The sequence below is a fragment of the Toxorhynchites rutilus genome, chromosome 3 (assembly GCF_029784135.1).
Source record: "Toxorhynchites rutilus septentrionalis strain SRP chromosome 3, ASM2978413v1, whole genome shotgun sequence".
NCBI classification, from domain to species: domain Eukaryota; kingdom Metazoa; phylum Arthropoda; class Insecta; order Diptera; family Culicidae; genus Toxorhynchites; species Toxorhynchites rutilus.
The window spans coordinates 30697477-30719796 of NC_073746.1; the positions used below are offsets into that span (position 1 = coordinate 30697477).

General features: G+C 37.4%; 2 protein-coding genes across 6 annotated transcripts in view; one reads left to right on the forward strand and one right to left on the reverse strand.

Moving 5' to 3' along the window:
- LOC129775144 (uncharacterized) overlaps positions 1-22320 on the forward strand; it is a 378096-nt gene that overhangs the window by 185556 nt on the left and 170220 nt on the right. The window lies entirely within an intron of this gene.
- LOC129775148 (phospholipase A2 inhibitor beta-like) lies at positions 10012-11601 on the reverse strand. Its single transcript, XM_055779501.1, has 2 exons — positions 11484-11601; positions 10012-11422 (listed from the first exon to the last, which is right to left on the reverse strand). The coding sequence occupies exons 1-2, from the start codon at positions 11519-11521 to the stop codon at positions 10234-10236; spliced, it is 1227 nt and encodes a 408-aa protein (XP_055635476.1). The 5' UTR covers positions 11522-11601; the 3' UTR covers positions 10012-10233.

A 22320-nucleotide genomic window follows, 5' to 3' on the forward strand; every position in this document is an offset into this window, starting at 1 on the left:
GTTCGGTGGACATCAAGACAACAGGCAGTTGCAGCGAGTGGCGAATGGCAAACGCAATCGCAAAACGGCATCAGGTAGCAGAAGAAAAAAGTTTGTTCTTTATACAAACTGCTTTGGTGGCAAATCCAGAACAAGGCGACATCGAGGGCGTTCGAAATGTTTTTTTTTCAAAACCACGAGTACTAAGTTTTCTAAATTGGAACCATTCCATAAAACAAGGCGCTTTTCAGGGCCATTAAACCTTCCAAAAAAGAGTTTAAAAAATACAGTTCAATGCTTTCTAAAACATTATCCAAAATAATAATAAAACACAAATTGATTTTTTCATAATTTGTTTGCCAGGATCTGATGAGTATGTGAATTTAACAGTTGTTCTGAGCTTATTGATAGTTGGGGACTTTCCTGATTATTCAATTTTCACCAATTCTTAAATTGTTTCCAGATTGAAAGTACAGTAATTTACAATTAGTTCGACATTAAGCTAATTGGACGGACATGTAATGCGACTTATTTAGTTGGAAATTTTTGTAAACATAGAGATCCAAATTATGACCCCACATTGAAAGTCGACACTGTACCACTGTCATCGCAAATGTTCAATTACAGGTTAAAATCGCCTCCAATGCGATACTGAGTGGCGCTTCGGCACGTCGCATTGAATGTAATTTACTGTAGAACATGTGACAAAGCTGGATGGGAAGAAATTTTCCAACTGTGAAAGCTGTGGCGAGTGGCAACAAATCTCTAAACAGGAAGGTTTAGCCGAACAAGATGAGGATATCAAGTGATAACAAAACAATAAACTCTTTAGATTGAAGATAATTTTGTGATCCTGAAAAGGACCCTTTTTAGCCTGCATGTGAATCCAACGAGCGAACAAATCATAATGAATGTATTTTTTTGCCATCGCTCCCTTTTAACGCTCATTCGTTCGTCTCGTTGGACTCGCCCCTCTGGCTGAGTCTGCCGATTTGTCTCTATCCTGTGAGTGTGTACCGCTAGAGTATAAAACACGCGGACCCCAAAAAAATATCTTATTTTCTTTCCAACCGTAAACCCGTGTGGTTGTACGGCATCGGCATCGTGGACGTAACAAAGGAGGACAAGTTAAGGGAAAGGCAAAGTCTCACTCGAACCGTGCAGGTCTCCAGTTCCCTGTTGGTCGCATTCACTGATTGCTCCGCAAGGGTAACTAGGCCGAACGGATTGGTACCGGAGCACCAGTATACCTAACAGCGATTATAGAGTTTCGGCCGTCGGAGTGCTCGAGTTGGCTTGCAAAGCTGCTCACGACAATTTGAAAACCCGCATCAAGAACAGAGCAGCTTCGGTTCGGCGCTCATCAAGGCAACAATTAGTTTCAGTGAGTGGCAAAGTGTTTCTCCGGCACGTCGCATTAAATGTAATTTACTGAACAACATGTCACAAGCTGGATGGGATGAAATTTTCCAACTGTGAAAGCTGTGGCGAGTGGCAAACGCAATAGCTAAACAGGAAGGTTTAACCGAACAAGATGGGAATATCGAGTGATAACAAAAACACAACACCAAAGGTTCTTTTCAGAACCATCAACATATTCATAAAGAGTAAACAGTAAACTAATCCATTTTTCAGGTAGATAGGTAGGTATTCACGTAGGAGAAGAAAATAAAACAATATATTTAAAATATATATTTAACAAAAGCTGTCCCCTGTGTATAGTCCTACGTCACTCCGGTTATGTCCCCGACATTACCCACCCGTCTTTTTTTTTAATTTTGAATCCTAGTTCTGGTTAAATTTTTATTCAAATGTGTTCGAACAATCATTACATCACATTACAATGTTGGGCATTCGTCAAGAAAAGTGTTGATTCTTATAAGTGACAACAACAAAGAGCACAAGGGGATAGTTAAACTACTAGTCAACCCAAATATGCATGGTTGACGTACCCACCAAAACCACTTAGTGATGGGAAACGTGTTTTTTTGTTGTTTCCAGCTGAATGATTAATGTATATAAAAAATCTTTGACAGATTATTTTACATAAATTGTTCAACCTTGCATATTTGCGCAGTAATAGTGGTAATTCCGCTTTGCCACATGTACAACACAATTCTGGTATGTCGTCTAATGCAAATTCAGCGTATTACAATATAGACATATCACTGTCACATATTGGAAAGTGGCGCGTTATTGTTGGACATTCACAGAACTTCTTCTTGCTCGACGATCGGCGTTTGATGCAGTTTGACCCTGCAGATCGCGATTGCGTTGCTGAATCGAACGTTCGTGGTTTTTGAAAATTCTAATTGCAAGCTCATCAGAAAGTGTACAAAATGATATTGCAGCGAAACTTGAGAGAATAGGAGTTTTGTGCCGTTCAACGTATTATAGAGAGGTTGTAGAGCTTTAATTTGGTTGATAGAAATAATAAAGTTTATCATGCTTTTTTGAGGGACAATCACAAAAAAACATTATCTTTAACGTAATTGTTTCTAAAATGATATTTGATTTCTCGAATTCAAATGTTTTACATCTGTAAACAGCTCCAATTATTTTCATTTTTCAAATGGAAGCAACAGAATCTTTCTAAAAAGCGTGTGAAGCCAGTTTCAGGCAAACAGAGCTCGAAACAAAAAAAGATCAATAAATCTGTCATAATTGAAATTCGTAGAATCTATCATTATTAAAATGCGTAGAACGATTTTTTTGAATCAAGTCTGATCCCGTATGGTATCCTGTAAAATTCCGGGAAAGCCACCTGACAAAATAATTGAAAAAAAAATTCTAAATTGCGAACTGATTCGATTTTATATACGATTCGACATATGCTAAGTTGAACGATCTTATGATTTCTTGGGTAATAGTTTTCTATGTCCCCAAACGCTCACGATGCCCTCATGAAAAAGTATCTTTCCAACCCTATTTAAGCAAACAAATTATTCCCGGCACCCTTCATCACCTAATCCACTCCGAACGACGGTGGTAATCTGCTTTCGTACAACTGTCATAAATAAATTGTCGAATGACATTATTATCGCCAAAGGCGAATGAAAAGCTGATGAAATTAATTAAAACTTGTTTGAATTGTCACTCTCGTTGTGGACAAATAGCTTGAGTCCGGTGGTTACTCCCACACCCGACGGTGCTTTGGGGGTCATCGCTGCTGCGAATAAATCCCCCATTGCTTCCGAGTTTGAATGTATAATTTATCAGCCCGCTTCCACGCTGCTCTCGGCTCCAAGCAGGACAGTTCAACAAATGCGAATTAGTTTAAGCACAATTGTTTCAGCGAAGAGGAAGAAGCCCTACCTGCAGCGATCGAAAACTTAATACTTTTTTTTTTTCTTACCTTTACTACTGTTACCTTCCCTTAGGGATTGCGTCCGTGTGGTGTGGCTGGCGATCGTTTTACAATTTGCATAAGTGAAATGTTATGTTTTTCCTAAACGCATTACACAATCGGTCGCCTTTTGCCTTACCCCTCAGTGCACGTATCACAGAGGTACCAGAGGTGTGTATGTGGGGGAAGTTTGGAATTTTCTTCTACACGCGAACCGCGATTCGACAGTCTGTCGGAAATCGAGAATTTCCTCAATGATGGTTTCGCAAGCGACAAATCTCGGCGGCGGCGGCGGCCAATTAGCGTATAATTTTACTCACTTAACACGTTGGCAACATCGATCGATTGATCAGCTGACAGAGAAAGCAAACCGCGAGCTGTGTTCCCCTCATTTCAGCATCAAACATCAATTAGGCAATCGGAGATTGTGTTTTTTTTTGCTGTTTTCTGCTGCAATGGTCGCGCTTTTGCATGCGATCATCGCCATCCGCTGGCTGGCTGGTCCATTATTCTTCGTCATAATGAAACACAAAACGACACAAAACGACACTGACACTTGCGCTCGAATGGCATTTTTGAGCTCAACATGACGGCGACCAATCGATTAAACAATTTAAACGTTTGTTCTTCGTCGCTTCGGATCTTTGGAGATGAGGTCTCTCGCGGTTGTGATGGTAGAGTGGCACAATGAAGTCCTGCATTCGGGGTGAAATAGTTTTTTGCGTATTTGATAATCGCTATTTGGCGAGTACATGTCAAACAGCGCGTGAGCTTGTTGTCCGGGCGAATGTTGTTCCAGTTGTGTCCGTTGTTATGATTTATGGGACGCCAACGAATAGTGGCATCACACGTCGAAGCGACATACCAGATAATCTTAGTGAGGAAATTGGAAAATACAGGCCATGAATCTTTTTTTGTGCCTCGTTGAAATCGATTCACAGTTGTGTGTGGCAGCGTTCTGGAATATGTGCAATATAGGTGACACTAACATCAATTACCAACTATATTTATTGACATTATTTATCAATTATATTTATTCCATCATATTTCTCTCTTCATCCGTTACTGTTTTAAAATATATGTAAAGTTTAATAAATACCGGACCGGCCATGGAACGTATTTCTGTTACTTATGTTATTCCATTTCTGGTACTTCTTGTTGCTTCTAAAATATGTTGCTGCCACCAAAAATAAAACAAAAAAAAAACGTGGGCTGTTCAAAACGTATGCGTTCTTCGACAGGGTGAAATATTTTACCGGGTGAGAAGATTCATAGCATCCGCAATCAGTTGCAATCATCCTAGTGTGAGTACTGTTTGCCATAAAACCAATGTCGGATACATTTCAGACCATTTAACTCAGTGGTTTTCAACCTTTTTTGCTCCATGCCCCCCTTTTTCCAAATTCACTCAAACTTCCTCCCTTTCAACATATCAGTAAAATTAAGAATTCGGCTCCTTAAAACTAATGTTACTGAGCCTGTAAAAAAAACATATCAGTGGAAAGTGTATAGCAGATATATAGTAAAATAATGCAAAAATGCGAGTGCAAACGGTTTCCAACCAATATTTGCAACAAATTTGATTTTGTGTTTGTATCTAATTGAAAAAAAGTTATATAATATTTGTAACGTCAATGTTATACTTGCGCCTGAGTATTTTCCGTCAACATTTTAATCCTTGGGGGCGTTTTCAAGAAAGCCTCACCTCATATCATTTCCAATATCCAGTATGTTACGATGTTTTGTTTTCATCAGAAAATCCAGATTCACATAAATACGTTGATGCAAACGGCAGTAACACTCGTAACGCGAATTCTGCAATATTTGGATAACAATCGATGATTGTAGTCCTGAAATTGCACTGAATCTCACGCAACGTAGTCGATGGGTTCGTCCTGAACTTTAGTCACTGCCAGTCAGAATGGATTTCGAACCAGGTTCAGATCATGTTTTTTTTATATCAGGGAAATATGTTTCAAATTCAGCTTGAATGAATGGCAAATGCTGCACAATCTCATTCTTAATGGTCTTTGGTACTATTAATATATAATATCTGTTCCACTATCAATCACTGACGAAACTCTTTCGAACGTTGCGAAGTTGTTCAATTGGGCCTTAAATTTCCAATCCTGATGTTTGTCGAGGAACGCATTTAACAAATCAATAAAGTCAATGATGTTTGACTTCCTTGAAGTTTTAGATTTAGCTTGTTGAGCTGTTCAAATATATCAGCCAAGTAGGCTAATTGTATACTCCAATCATGGTTGCTTACCACAGCCGAAAGATCGTTTTCAATTCGAAAAACCGATCTGTTACATTCCCCTTCGAAAGCCAACGAACATTGGTATAATACGATCGAATCTGATGATTAGAATACAAGCTTGCACAAAATAGCTTGTAAAGTCTCCAGTTCAATGCATTTGATTTCACAAAACTTACGATTTTGATTACTTGCTCCAAAACAACAGTTAAAGATTTTGGAAGTGTTTTGGAAGCAAGGGCTTGTCTGTGCAGCATGCAATAGATTCCTTTCATCTTTGGATTAAGTTTTTTTAACACTTGCCTTAAATCCTGACTTGTTTTCCATCATTGCTGGTTAGTACAGGAACCGAAAACATTATCCCAAGAGAGGCCAGTAGAATCGAACAATGAACTTACTTTCGCCAAAACGTCAGAACATTTTGTTGTTGATTCGAGGGGGGAACAGAACAGGAATTCTTCCTTGATTGCATCACCGAGGACATAACGCACTAGACGATACATCAGTGAACTCGTCGAGTTGGATACTGAAAAAACCTGTTTGATATCAGCGGACATGTCACTTATTCGCCGCTGAATAGTGTTGTCGAAAAGCGAAACTGCAGCCATTTTTTGTCTAACCCGTTTCCTAGTACGATTTCCACCATTTTCATTGAACAAGGTGATGAAAAAATACGTATTCAAAATCATACAAATCGCGAACGTAAAGTTTTAGAACCTTTTTTTTTCTTCACTCAGAAAGTCCACAAGTTACACTGTGTGTTGAAAAGCTTGCCGAATTGCAAAACCAACCGGAAGCATAAGTCGACTGCTTGGTGTTTGTAATAAATGCGGCGATTTTCGCACAAATCAATGCAAGTATTTTCTGAACCTTCTTCTACCTATGTATGCTCCAAGTTGTTGAATATTACACGCAAAATGGGGCTTCGTCGTTCCATCTTTTCTCAGAGCCCATTTAGTGCTCTAAGTCAAATGAACGAAAGGGATAAGCAAGTTCAAAAACGTACGCAAATCGTTCTAATCGTGAAATCGTTCCTCTGACAGTGAAAAAACTTCGGTCGGAACGGAATTCGAATCTTTAACTCCCTTCAGGATATGACAGGATATGTCGTAGGTGAGATACTGTTATCGGTGGCTCTATTGCCTGAATCAATTTTATATGCAACATATAAATGCGAGTAAAATTAGGTTTTGACTGTGATCTGTAGCTGGCGTCATTAATGGCAAAAGTTTGCACAAATGTCTCATGTTATTTTAATAATCGCATAAGTGTCTTAAACGATAAAATCTTTGTTCATCTAAAGTGGAAAGTTCTGGTCATTTCGGATACGCGGAAATCACTATTTGAGTAACTACTGGTTTAAATTATGTTGAAGTAGTCGTTTTAAAGAGCAGAATAATTGTTTGCATAAGTGTCTTATGTCATCTGAATAATCTCATGTTAAAACATCTTTGTTCGTCTAAAGTGAAAAGTGTTGATCGCTTCGGATACATATTGCTGGCATTAATTACACATTTATTGCATTAATGGCAAAAGCGAATGGCGAATTTAATACGACCGCAAAGGGTTAATGGCACTAATGGATTTATTTTGTGCACATCTTATTTAAGGAATTTCCCGTGAAATTTAAGTTATTCGATATGATATCTTCGACAAATTATCAGTTTGGACGACTGTTCACATATTCGATTAGAAGTAAACTGATATTATGTTTGATTTCAGCAATTAATTCGAATTCGAAATTACTTTGTTATTTGGGGCAAAATGAGGCACCACTGGAAAACGACTAGCAATGTTATGTTTTCTGGAGCTGATATACCTTATCGCATGTTGCCCTTCAAATGTGGCTTTGACCCTGGGAAAATATGCCACCCCAAACAAAACCAAACCTCAATATGTGAAGCGTTATGTGTTTCTTACTGAGTGAGAAAATTCTAATTACTACTCTAGTTGAATAGGCCCAGATTATTTCATGGTTATACCTACTTTCTCAACAATGATTCAAACAAATTTGGACATGAAACAACGTATAAATCTAACCCATTTAACATGATATGTACATGTGTTCATTTTACCACCAGGTGATCATTTTAGCCGCACACTAAAAAAATGTTTGATTTTACAACTATTTTTCTTTTAAAGAAATATGTACTATTTTTATTTTTTATAATAAAAACCGTTTGATATCTTGTACAATAATTAGTTAAGCTATAATATTCTTCGAAGAACGGAGATTGTAGCGGTATGTAGCAGTAAATGAGCATATTCCTTAGGGTGTTCATTTTAACCTTCCGTTCATTTTAATATCCCCTATAGTGGTAAAACGCAAGTTACAAATAGAAATATAATCTAACTATCCTTCCCTGAATATCCGTATGATTCTGCTGCTTCAAGACACATGAAGGGGTTCGATGTGTAGTGAATGAGATACAAAGAAGAATATAAACCGTCAGCACCGAATGCGAAAGCGATCATGACGTTTTGGTTCGCATGCTCTTGTATCAAGACGTGCCAATCGAAACAGAGTTCTCTCGTTCTCGTTTGTATCATGATTCGTAGCATGTAACAACAAACTGGGGGAAATGACTTCTGCGAGATTAAATTTAAACAAACGAAATTGAATTATTGAGTGAAACCCTTTATTCGGCAAACACTACCAAAGAGACTTCTGTTATGTATCTCATTTTTGGGAAGTTAAGGCTTCTTTATGAAGCATCCTATAAATCAGAAAGGCATTTTTTTCGTTTATATGGTATTTAGTTTTAATTTTTTTTGCTGATTTTGACATTTTCGATTTTTTAAATTTTTTATTTGAGAGGCTTTCAGCCTACTGGGATGTTTCGACGATATTTTCCAAAAATTGTAACGTTTGACCAATTTTGATCTTTTTACAGTAAATGGGATATACATTGTTGGCAATGAATTTAGAATTTAGATTTAGACGAATTTCTAGAAAAAAAAAATCATCTGCAAGTCAAACGCATAGTTTCAGGCAAAAACATCGGAGAAATTCTGAATGTGAAGTCATATGTTTCATTCATAACTCATAATTCAATAACAAAAAGAGGAGATGGTTTGAGCAAAACTGCAGCATTTTTTTTCTCAGTTGATCTTTTTTTATAATAGACTAGCTGACCCGGTAAACTTCGTCCCGCCCAAAATTTGTTTTTTGTTATCAATACTTTCAAACATTCACGTTATCATACTATGAGCAAGTTCATGGGTCCAACCGCAGAACTGTTCATTGATTGATCTTCTAATCGACCTCGTTTAATTTTGTATGGCAGCTCCCCCTTAGAGAGGGGGTGGAGTGTCTAACCACTGTAAAAACATTTATTGCACCTTAAAACCTTCACATGCAAAATTTAGTTTCATTTTCTTGATTAATTCTCGAGTTGAGCAGAAATTTGTGTTTTTATTTGTATGGCAGGCTCACCTAAGAGAGGGGAGAGGAGTACTAACCACCATAGAATCATTAATTGCATCCTAAAACCTCTACATGCAAAATTTGGTTCCATTTGCTTGATTAATTTTCGAGTAATGCAGAAATTTGTGTTTCATTTGCATGGCAATCCCCCTTAGAGACGGGGGTGGAGTGTCTAACCATCATAGAAACATTTATTGCACCCTAAAACCTCAATATGCCTAATTTGGTTTCATTTGCTTGATTAATTCTCGAGTAATGCAGAACTTTGTGTTTCATTTGTATGGCAAACAACCCCCCCCCCATTGTTTGCACCCTGAAACCTTCACATGCCAAATTTGGTTTCATTTGCTTGATTAATTCTCGAGTAATGTAGAAATTTTGTGTTTCATTTGTATGGCAATCCCTCCTCACAGAGGCGGGTATGGCAATCCCCCTTTAGAGAGGGGGGTGGAGTGTCTAACCACCATAGAAACATTTATTGCACCCTAAAACCTCCATATGCCAGATTTCGTTTCATTTACTTGATTAATTCACGAGTAATGCATAAATTTGTGTTTGTTTGGATGGCAGACCCCCCTTAGAGAGGGGGGTGGAGAGTCTAACCACCATAAAAACATTTATTGCACCCTAAAACCTCCACATGCCAAATTTGGTTTCATTTGTTTGATTAATTCTCGAGTAATGCAGAAATTTGTGTCATTTGTCAATCATTTGTATGGTAACCATCCTCTTTAGGGGCTTTAGGGGCTTTAGGCTCCTCTACTCTATATCTCAATAGTTTCAGGTTCTTTTTTGGACATGCTACTATAGAGATCCGTCATTCTCAGGTGCACCTTACAACGTATCGCAGTATAAGTGAGGCCAAAATAAGTTTTCCTCGAGAACTTGTTTTCAGGCTCCAAACTAGTTTAGCAAACAATAAAGATTTAGTTTTTTTTTCAACATGAAAAAAACAATATATACCCAATAGAGCGTCATCTCTTCAAATCAATAAAAGGATCACATGATTCGTGGGTTTATTCATAATACACTTTGCCTACAGATAATACACTGGATATTCGCCAACTTCCTTTAACAACTTTCCCTTCAAATGTGTACACAATAAATAAAGCAATTCTAGTTTGTTGGTGAACCTCGCTAACACCGAAAATGTTTTCTATAAACATAAATATTATTAATTCCACTTTTTAGAAAAGTAAAAGGAAATCAGAATCTGTTGTTTCACTTAACCACTCGTTGATCCACCACGCCAATCACCTTCTCCAGCTTCTCGTTGGTTGCCTCCAGCTTCGCATACAGGATCGAGTTCTGGTACTTCAACAGCTGCACCTTCCGGTCGAGCGTGTCGACCAGATTGAAATCGATGCTTCCCCCGTTGCAGCAAATGTCGGCCACCTTGTGCTCGCAGTAGCGATCCAGCTCCTTCGCCTTGATAGTCACCCTGCTGCTAATGGCCTCCAGCTTCAGGCAGCTCCAGCGATTGCCCACCGGCACCAGCACCAACTCCTTGGTGAAGCTCTCGGGAAAGTTCGTAATCGATACCAGACTGTTGTCGAACACGTTGAAGTACCGCAACGAGGGTAGCTTCCAGAAGAGCATATCGAGCTCCTTCAGACCGCAACCGATCATTTCCAACTTTTCCAGCCTTGGTAAGTGTACTGGTTCCAGAGTGCTAACCTGCAAACGGCGGTTGCCGCTTAGCACAAGCTTCTTTAGATGGTCGAGGCCGTTGAAGTGGCTCATCTCGAGAAATGCGATCTGGTTGGAGTGGAGGTTCAGGTGCTCCAAGGTTTTCAGTCGACGGAGGTTCGCAGGGAGTTGTTGTAAGTGGTTCTCCGCCAGATTGAGTTGCTTCAAACTCGGTATATTCAACCCATCGGAGATGATCAGCTGCTCCAACCGATTGTAGCTCAGATCCAGCGTCTTCAGTTTGTTCAGCCCGTTCAACTGTCTCATGATGAATTTCGTCAAATCGTTGTGTCTTATCGAGAACTCCTCCAGGTTGGAAAGCTGAATGAAGTTATTCGGAAACGTTTTCCTGTAGGTACCCTCGAGACTGAAGTTGAGCAGCTCGTAGGTGCTGTCCTTGTCGATGATTACCTCTGATATGTCGCTATTCTTGATCTCTATGCTGATGAGTGTTGATTTCATGAAGAATTTGGTCATCGTGCAGGAGTCCATCGTGAGATGTTTGACGTTTTTCATCTTGAACAGCAACGTCGGCGACAAGTAGGAAACATTGAAGTTTCTCAGATAGATCTTTGGATGTTCGGGAAAATTAATGTCTTCGGTGGATTCCTCCAGATCGACATCTTCGATGAGGCACCAGCTTTCGGGCTTTTCCTGCCAAAAAGCCTCCGGTCTCTCGGTGCATGTTAAGTTCCTAGCGACGACGACGCTTATCAGAAATCTGGAAAGTAGTTAAATCGTGTGTTATGTCCTGAACCATTGATAGCAGTACAGATACTTACAATGTTGACAACATAAGTCCAGAGGTGTACTTTGTCATTGTCGCCACACGAACGAATGCTTACGACTGACTGAAGTAGCACTGATAACTGGTGACCGGGAACTGCACGAATTCAGCTGATTTCAATATTTATTATGCTGCACAAGTAGACAAATTGACTCTTTGTACTTTTAACGATGTAATTTGTTCATTCACTGGTAGCATAGTGAATGAAGATGGACGAAAGTGATTTAGTGACATTAGCATAGATGTAGCAATTGGTAACAACGAAGAGAATTTCTAGATCTCTTTCATTATAAAATATTTCGAAATATTATTGAATGGATTAAAATTACTCCTTATTCGAATCAAAGCTATTAACTGTTCAAGTGATCGTAAATAATGCAAACTTTAACGTAAAATTTAACTGCTGAACAAGCGCATAAGCACGTTTCAAACCATATTTGTGTCATTACAACCGTGTCAAGTTAAGCGTTGCTAAATGGGCTTTCACCCCCTTGGTCCTACACTTTGTGCACGCTATTATGGCGTGAAAAGTATGCTTCATCGAATCGAGAACGATATGCGCATATGCATGTGTGTAAACAAAGATTCATATCTCATGCAAAAAGGGGGTGTAGAACAATGATCTCATTATGAGGGTTTAATTAGTTCATTGTGCTCGGCTGCAGGAACCCTTTCTGAAATATAAAATAAAGATCCATTCGTGGTGCTATCTTTTCACGCTGTACACTATGTTTAGCAGCAGACTGAAATAAATTATCCATACCATATTCAATCCTCGTCATTCGCGCGTGAATTACGACAACGTGTGAGAAACAGGTCTGTAGGTTGCGAAAGAGCCCATTTTCCTATTTTTCGGAAGCACCAAAAAGTCATTCAACCAACGGAAGAAGTAATCTTGTTCGCATTCGGAATGGGAACGCCAAGGCCTCATCCACAGTCTACCGCACGTACGCACAGCTCTCATGCATCTTCTGGATTAATCAAATAAATCTTCCAGATGTGTTATTGTTAATCCGTAACGCGATATAATTCTGAATGCTTTTCCACCGCTCGCTTTCGGTTCCCTGCATCCACTGTCGGCGCCCTTGTAACTGCTTTATTACGCACATTAGTGGAACAGATCTAGCTCAGATTACACGCGCGGGGATTAATTTCGTTATCTTCGCTGAGCAGCTCCCGAGTGTGTGGGGACGGAGAAGCTACGAACGGTTGGTATTAGATCTAATCTGAGAAAAACGTGAGCGTTTGTGTAGTAATGTTTGGTCCGCCAAATGCACATTTATTACCTACGTTTCGAAAGCATTTGAAGGTTGAAAAAAATAAGTCAATTGGAATACGATAAACGACATACAACAACATAACATACAAGACATACGATAAGCATTATATAAAAAATGATAAAAGTGGTAAACAAACAAAAAATCAAACATAATAGATGGTAAACATGATAAACGATAAGAATATTAAATGATGAAGATGATATACTATAAACATAATAAACGATAACAATTATAAACGATAAACAATAGAAATAAATATGATACACGATAAACGTAATAAACGATAACCATGATAAACGATAAACATCATAAATGAAAAGCATAACAAAAGAAAAACATGATAAAAGATAAAAATATGAAACGATAAAAATAATAAATGATAGACATGATAAACGATAAGCATGATAAACGATAAGCATGATAAACGATAAACATGATAAATGATAAACAATATAAACGTTAAACGTGGTTAACGATAGACAAAATAAAGGATAAGCATAATAAATAATAAACACTATAAAGATTAAGAAAATAAATGATATATACGATGAACATCTTCATATGAAATAAATTATAACAGTGATAAACAAACAAAAACATAATAGATGATAAACATTATAAACGATTAGAGTAATAAATGATGAATATGATACACTACAAACAATAGAAATAATGAATAATGCTACACGATAAACAATAAACGTAATAAACGATAACCATGATAAACGATAAACATCATAAACAATAAGCATAACAAAATAAAAACATGATAAACGATAAACATAATGAACAATGAACATAACAAAAGAAAAACATGATAAACGATAAAAATAATAAACGGTATACATGATAAACGATAAACATGATAAACAATAAACATGATAAAAGATAAACATGATAAATAATAAACATAAAAAACGATAAACATGATAAACTTTAATCAAGGTAAACGAAAAACACGATAAACGATAAGCATGACGAACAATAAACATGTTAAATAATAAGCAATGAAAACGATAAACTCGATAAAGATAAACGTCATGAATTATATATACGATAGGCGAAAATAATAATAAAAATTAACTTTATACACGATAAAAGATAAGAAAATAAATGATAAACATAATAAACGATAAGTTTGATATCCGATAAACATGATAAATCATAAAAATAATAAACGAGAGATATGATAAACGAAAAACATAATGAACGAGTTGTTTTAATTTTTACTCTTTCAGTAAACACTTTCCTTAATTCAAGAATTCAATATATATAAAAGTGTAGTATGAATAACAGAAAAATAAACAAAAATCAAAAGGAAAATTCATGAAACATAAATGTATAAAAAAAATTGTGAAGCAGAGTTCTTAATGGTAGCGGATAGATAAAATAAAAACGGATTAATAGGGAAAACTTCGAACTCAAAATAAATTTTCATTGATTATAAAAAAACAAATTAATGATGGTGGAGTAATGATAAGGCCAAAAATAATTAATAATAAAAACAAATTTGAATAATTTTAGAAATCTCTTCATCATGTTCTACTATCTTGAATAGAATAAAATATATAGAAGGTGGCATCCGTCACACTACATCAGCATTGCAAGTATATGCCTATGAAATCATTCTGCTGAATTGGCTTGATAATTACTTCTGATTCATTTTAGAATGAAATGAAATTTGAAAAATAATTCTCTAGTAGAATTTTTTTGTGGCCCTAAAAAGAACCGTTAGTTTGAATGGTTTTGACGCTTGTGATGGACCGGAAGTCATAATCAATATATTCCAACACAGCACAGACACGAGAAAATCGGCATCCTCCTGTTTTCTTACATCGAAGAAAAAAAGTATACAAAAACATCACTGTTATAACATCATTACAGAGAACGAAGTTGATGGATTGTGGCCGAGTCATGACCGCAAAGTTGATTTCTTCACTTTACTCTTTTTATTTCTTTCACTCGGGTGCGAGAGGCTTCGCAGATTGTGTGCATCGCCAGTGACGATTTTGTCAGGCTCTTCAATGTTAGGAATCTGCGATCTGCACAAATGTATGCTTTCATTTCATTAGTGGCTTTCATTTCAATGCTATTTTAACAAATTAACCATTGAAAAATTGTTGATTTCCTATATTGCAATAGATGTTGGAGAGTGTTCAAATCAATTGATGTAAAAATCTCCTAAAACCCCCACGAAATGACTTCGAAAGCATTCGAAATTGGATAATGTTCGTGTCGCGACCGATATTTAATTTTTCAATTTTTACCCCTCATATATTTTCGAAATGCGTAATCGTACGTGAAAATTGTATTCTAATTTCGGTGAACAATCGTTGAAAATAAATATAATGAACAAAAATAAATATTCGACGAATAAATCTACAATGAAGGCACAAAGCATGTGTGAATTATAAAGAACGAATAAAAAATGTGAAAATAAGTAAGATAAATTGAATATAAAATTATCAATGGAAAATATACGTAAATTAGTACAAAATAGCCATAGAAAATTCAAATTTTGCGAATAAAAAAATAAAAAAAAAACACATGAAAACAATCTTACAAAACTTCACCAGTAGCCTCAAACAATTGTTTACGCTACGCTATTCGAAAAAAAAACTTTTTGTGCGGAAGCCCAAGTGTTCATCAATAAAAAAAAAACTGGGGACGAAAAATGAATACAAGGGCTCAACTAATTTCAACAATAATAAATAATAAAGAATAATCACAAAGAGAGGCTTATAAATAATGGTGAGAAAAAATGAAAAAGATGACACGCGGATTTTGGGATTTACGCGGTTTTTTTTTTTTTTTATCTTCGCTTATTTTTCGTCGGCCTATTTCCGCCACTTCAGTGCCAATCACCGACATCAGGGAGGCGACTCCACCTGTTCCTACCTATCAGACTCAACAACTCATGAGCCGGGCCAACTTCTTTTACTTCCCCTCCGAAGGAAGACGTAACCAGAGATTTTTCGCCTCAGAAAATCCCAACGACGCCAGCTGGGATTGAACCCGGGCCGATCGGATTGTGAGGCTGTTACGCTAACCACACAACCACTGGCGCCGTCATTACGCGGTTTATTCACGCGGATTTTGGAATTTACGCGGTTTTTGTTTACGCGGCACGTATCCCCCGCGTAAAAAGCGACTCCAGTGTGTGCTACATCGTGCTACATCAAATATGATTTGAACAAATTCGGACGAAAAAACGCACAAATCTATCCCATTTAGCATGATATGTGCGAGTGACCACTTTGCCCCCACTAGGTGACAAGCAAAAAAAAAATTCCCCTCGATTTTTCACCTTTTTTTTCCTAATGATTTAATTTTTTATAGTAAAAGCCCTTTGCTATCTTGAAAAACAAAGAGTTAAACTATGATATTCTTCGAGAAACGGGAATTGAATCGGTATGTGGACGCTGTAAATGGTCATATTCCTTAGGGTGACCAATATGCCCCCACTTCCCCTAGATTGCAGGGAACGCAATACTGCGAAGGCTTAGCAACGGATTATGCGAAATGCTAATGTTACACCCATTGTCAACTACAATTCGAAAGATGCCCGCAAGGATTCATTCCTCAACGATGCATGATTTAAACACGCACACTCAATGCTCATGATGGTTTCGACGAACCACAAAAACAATAACAATCCCCCCAAATCTCTGTTTCCTCTTTTCACCTACCGGTTTAGCTCCGAAACCAAGCTGTTTTAGTGCTTGTTTCAGGGCGTATGAAAGCGAGAAAATCTGAAAACGGCGCACTCTTGTGTTGAGAAAGCACAACCTTGTTGCTGTTGTTGATGTTGTATTGACTCATTAGTACCGTTGAAGCTGTTGCTTCTACTCTCTGCTGCTGTTATTTAGGAGGGGAAAGCTTCGAGCGTAACCGCTGACAGAAAGAGCAGCAAGTATATTTCCACATGCAAATGATGGCCTTCTTCGACATCTCACAACAAACCATTGATTTCTTGCAAGCATTAGCTAAACGGCTGAGGGAGAAGTTTTGAATGTGCCTTGGTTCCATGGTTCCTTAGTCAGAGCATTGATTGAACGAGATTGCCTAAAATAATGTGCCGTTCATTGGTTGATGTGTTTTGGCATTTTGCTTCGCATGCAAGGTTTTTGTGGTTTGTTTCTATAGTTATTTACGTAATTGGCAGTTTTTGTTTCAGTAAATGAAACATTCATTCAAAATGTCAAATTCATATGTATAACATGGCTGGTTAAGTTTTCTCATGCAAATGATAGGGGATAGACATCCATTTATTCCAAAGACGATGAAAAGTCTTGCAAACCAATTAAACTTTCTGCTTTTGAATGAACCCTCGAGCAACCATTTGCGGTTCGACGTCAAAAGTTTCTTCCATTCGAAGATCCTTGGATCGCGCTGGAAGGTACCGAGTCCCTTTCAAATAGTTTAGCATGGGCGCCCGACTTCAAAGACGCTAGGTGCACCGCTGCATTCGCTGAATCGATGGAGATAAATTTGCATTGGCAATTATCCTCCGTCGTGTCAGCGGGTGCTAACACCTTTGGCTCTAGTTACGATCAGACACAACGGATTAAACGCATTCATTTCGCAAGCTCTTACATACCAACTTTCCGATTAGTTCCAATCTATATATTCTGTTTTCTCTTTTTTCTTCTCTCAATTTCAGGTAAGCTACAGTCGATACAACACACCACCTATGATTGGCTTCGGATGAAGCCGCGCAAGAGCAATCGTGCCCAGCTCGCGAGATTTGCATATTAAAGCAAGAATGGTAATATCCCGTCTCTGTCATGATGACCATCAGCTGCTTAGCTGCGTTGGAGCTTGAAAACTTATCTCGAACACGTCTACGGCGAGCGCGCGATTTCTGTGCGGCTGCTTGAAGGTGTGCATATAATTTGAACAATAATACCAGTCAGGAACAAAAACAAATCGCTTTAAAGCTCCCTCGCTGTTTCGCGGAATGACGTGAGAAAATGATTCGTTTACCGTGCTCGAATCATTGTGCTCGAAAACTGTGGGAGAGCACTTTTCGACCAGATTGAATCTCGATGTCTCAAAATTGGCTAGCAGTGTTTGTTCAATTCGGTTTCTTGAGAAAAGAGAGAGAGAGAGAGAAATAGTTAGTGGATGAGAGATTGTGAGCGGCAAATAGGCGTGCAAGACACACAATCGGGTAGTAAACAAGATTCTCTACCGAAAGGAGAATGTGGGGCTTAATGGGGAAAATGTTACGATTTTTACGATAGCATATTTTGCGTTTATAACACTTTCTGCAAGTCTCAATTAATTTTTTAATGATTACACTTACAATACATTGTTGATTTTTTAAAATGTTTGTTCAATTCGATTTATATACTTGAATAGTATTAACTCTTTGCGGTCGTTTTAAATTTTGATATGAGTATCATACTGGTCGGAATTCATTCCCTTATAAAGAGCAGTGATTGATATAAGATTATGAAAGATAAACAAAGTCTATTTATTTTTCCATAAACCTTAGATATGTATTTACTAAACTAATGTACACGAAGGGAAACAAACACATCGATGCAATAGTTTTCGAGTTTCTCAAAACATACAGACAGATAGACAAAAAATCGTTTTAATATTTCATATTTTGAGCGGCTAAAAGTAATGAAAAAAGAGTATAAATGAATCGTTCTATGATTGAGCAAATGAAACCAAAAGATGCACACGATGCACCGATGCGTTAGAACTCGAGAATAAAAGAAGCATAAAATTGTCATTCCTCAAATCGGAAGCATTTTCTTCCAAGTGTAGGGCAAAATATATTTAGTGTTTCTCCATAACCATAATTTTCGGATTACATATATGAGTTGATCATCGTTCCATGAAAAATAAGTAGGATGATTCAAACGTTATGTATAAACATTTTACGGAATACTTTGATAGAAAATCGGTATAGTACAGACACAAATACGTAATGCAAATCATCAAACCTTGTTTGCGCACGAATGTCGACTCCCCAAATATACACGGCTAACGTTGCAAAATGTTATTTTTCATAGTAAGGAACTACTGGAACTGTGAATCTAGAACACGCTCGGTTTGTTGATGTAGAGCTATGAAATTATTTTATAACTTCTGGTATTACTTTATAATGCATTGAAATTTTAATATTTACTCTTCAGTTGAAAGTTTCGGTGACCCTGAAAATAGCCGATAATTTACGTGATTTTGTAGAAGCAGCTGAAGATGGTGGATTCAAGATTTGCGCTTGTCCTCTCGAGAACATTATATAAGCTGCCTATATGTCGCAATCTGTTTCTTTATGTCACTGCATGCACAGCACTGAGTACGTAACGCAAATATTCTTCTTATTCTCTTGAAGAAGGCCAAATAGAAGATTGAAGTCAACTCTCTTGTAGCTTTTATGATGATGTCACAAACAGGTTTTTATTTTATATAAAAGCTTTACTTTTGACGACTTTTATTGAATTTTTGACCTAAGAATAAAGAGCAAAATAAAAACATGCTTCCCATAGAGGTGGATATGAAACTGTTGACTGGATGCTGGTCTGTTGGCTTTAGAATCAAAGTTGTGACACTCACTTAATCAATTGCTTGTTTTGGCTACGTTGGTAGGAAAGCCCAAAATTACACAGAACAAATGTATGGAAAAATGGGAGTTTTCTTCATTTAGACTATTTATGTATAGGGAACATAAAGTATTTATCTCTTACAAATCTTAAAGAATTTACGATTCTATTGTTGCGAAAATCGTGAAAATCCGGTCACAGTGAAAATAATTATTAGTGTATATAAAAAACCATGAAAACGGGACAAGTTTTCTGATTTGGCAACCTTATTGAAACATGGTAGGCCTACGTCAAAATAAAACGAAAAAAATTCTTATAAAATTAAACGAACATATTCCAGAAAAACGAAAACATTGCAGTGAATATAACTTGGGACTGTGAGGTTGAGTAACCAAAACTCGAAAGCAAATAACTTTTTTATAGTGTAACCTTCAAGCTGAAATTTAGATTTATTTTAATCATGATTAATTTAAACAGGAAAAAATTATATGTTATACTAAAATCTAAATCTTACATTTAAAAGTTTCAATGCTTCATTAATAGATTTGTGTCTTAGGCTTGTCAAAAGTAATTGAATTCTTTAATTTTATCTGAATTACGCACATTGCACTGTGCTCATTATGCACAATTGATAAGCTATTAATCTGTGGAAGCAGTGATGACTGTCTATTCCCGTGGCATATTCTTTGAGTTAGTCCGGCTGAAGAACATATCGATGTATATCGACGATATCATTGCAGCGAAATGTATTGGGGTCATATGCCTTAATCTTGAGTGTTGTTCCGAATCTTCTGAAGGATCCCTAGATTTACTTTTATCTGCCACGTACATCTCCATACATGGCACTTCTTGAGTATCGCTGGATACTTTACTTCGTTCACTGGATGAATTTGGATTAACTCATCAGTAGAGTTGGATTCTAGTGATCTTGAACTTTCTGTACGTCCACGTAGATCGTCATTGTGGGCTTTGTTGGTTGCCGATAGTGTTGAAACTTGCAACCAAGGACTGTTTTTATCTAGCGTCCATTCTGCCACAATGTTGTTATCCTTTTTACTGCGACCCAGTCTCGGAGAAATCCATCAGCAGGTACGGCGCGCTATGCGCATGTCAGTCATTGTGCTGCGCCAGACCAGTGACTATTGTGGAGAAATGAAAAACTGGCGAGAGCGTATGTATACGCCTTTCGTATATATTGAAAGACTGGCGAGAGCGTATATATACGCCTTTCGTATATATTGATAGACTGGCGAGAGCGTATATGTATGCCTTTCGTAGTGAAAAGGTAAAATTGGACCTATCTCGTCTTCTTGGTTAGTCTCCTAGTTGAGAGTCAGTTGAGAATCATTCTTACCGATACAAATTAGTGGAACCCCAGAGAAAACTTTGAGAGACGGAAAACGTGTAATATTCTAGAATCGAAGCCAGTAAACGAATAATATGACCCTAATCAAGTGTTGAGATTGACAACGTCTTTAAAGAACCCGCTCTGTTTCTTACCCTCATCAGTACCAGTTGAATGGTTCCTTCATATACCATACGAAAGTATATGGTCCACGTGCAAGCATTGTCCACGGAGGCATAAACATGCAGATGCTACGAGAAATCCAGGATGGTGAAAAGTTGCAGCGTGGACTTGTTAGTTTATCCAGTCTCACGAATGGTTCATCCACTGTCGCCATTTATGGTAGAGATCATTATGGAAATTAATCTGCTCATCCTAGTCTGTTCCTGATGCCCAGGATGTTTAAAATGATTTTCCTGTGAACGTGAAAGTTTGAAGAGATTGTGAGTCGCATCTACGATAGCGATCCTCTATGGTAAGTGATAATTCACAAGTACAGACCCTGATATACCTTCGGTATATCTGTACCGGGATATACTGTTCGAATAAACCGTTCACGTAGTGGTTTTTGACAATGGTGACAAACGCTCGTGAATAAAGTCAGGTCAACTTTTGCGCATTGAAATTCTTTAGGTACTGCACAGCTAGCGGTAATGTCATTAAAATGAGACATTTTAAAATTTGGAGTTTTAAGACACCCCTTTCTCTACTACTCAAATCAACCGTACTTGGCTCGGTTTCTTGGTATGAACGACGACTCGCAATGGTATGAAGCACGTTCATCTGTTACCTGTGATTTACTCCCGAAACTGTTCCATTAAAGTTGGATTCTCCGCAGCTTCCTCTCAAAAGAATGTAGACAACGAACAGCCATTGTGTATCTATCCTTGAAATCCGGATTATCATTATCGACCCACTATGAAAGACCGGTTTTGAAACCATGACTCGTTAGAATCTTTCTCACCCGTGTTTTTTTTATCTGACTCCAAGGGTTCGTACAGTCCATTAACACGACATCCTGTAACTGATTGTTGAATTGTTTTTTTTTACTTATCTAACGTTTACAGAGTCGAATTTCACCTTAAAATATGACTTATCTGATATATAATTAAGACTAACAATTTAGTAATAACTAAATCTAACACTAGATTAATTCGACAGGATTAGGATTTAGGACTAATTCTTGAATTGTTGATTTGAATCGGTGTATGCGGCGAAATGGAAAAAACACATCCATGAACGTTCCAAACTAGGATACATTTTGCTGCGATGCGATCCATAATTTACCTTCACGCAGCTTCAATTGATTTATTCAGATAAATTAGGAACTTTGGCTGAACTAGATCGTAATTCTCTAACGGAAGCCCACGTGAATGTGGTTACCACTGGTACAGGAGTTCTTTGTATATTACAATGTCTGCGAAGGAAGCTGGCAGTCCGAACATACGATGTTTTTTGTACCTGATCCATCTTGTGCAGGAGTATGTATTTTGAAAACCTCAATCCCACGATTTTTCTAGGACTTACAAAGCCTCTTACCATGTATGTTAAGACATGTTCAGCAAAGAGCCTTTTGTGGACTACATTCCACCATTCATTTAAGCTGGAGGATTTGAATGTCTCGCTCTATAGCTCGATGTCTCTCTA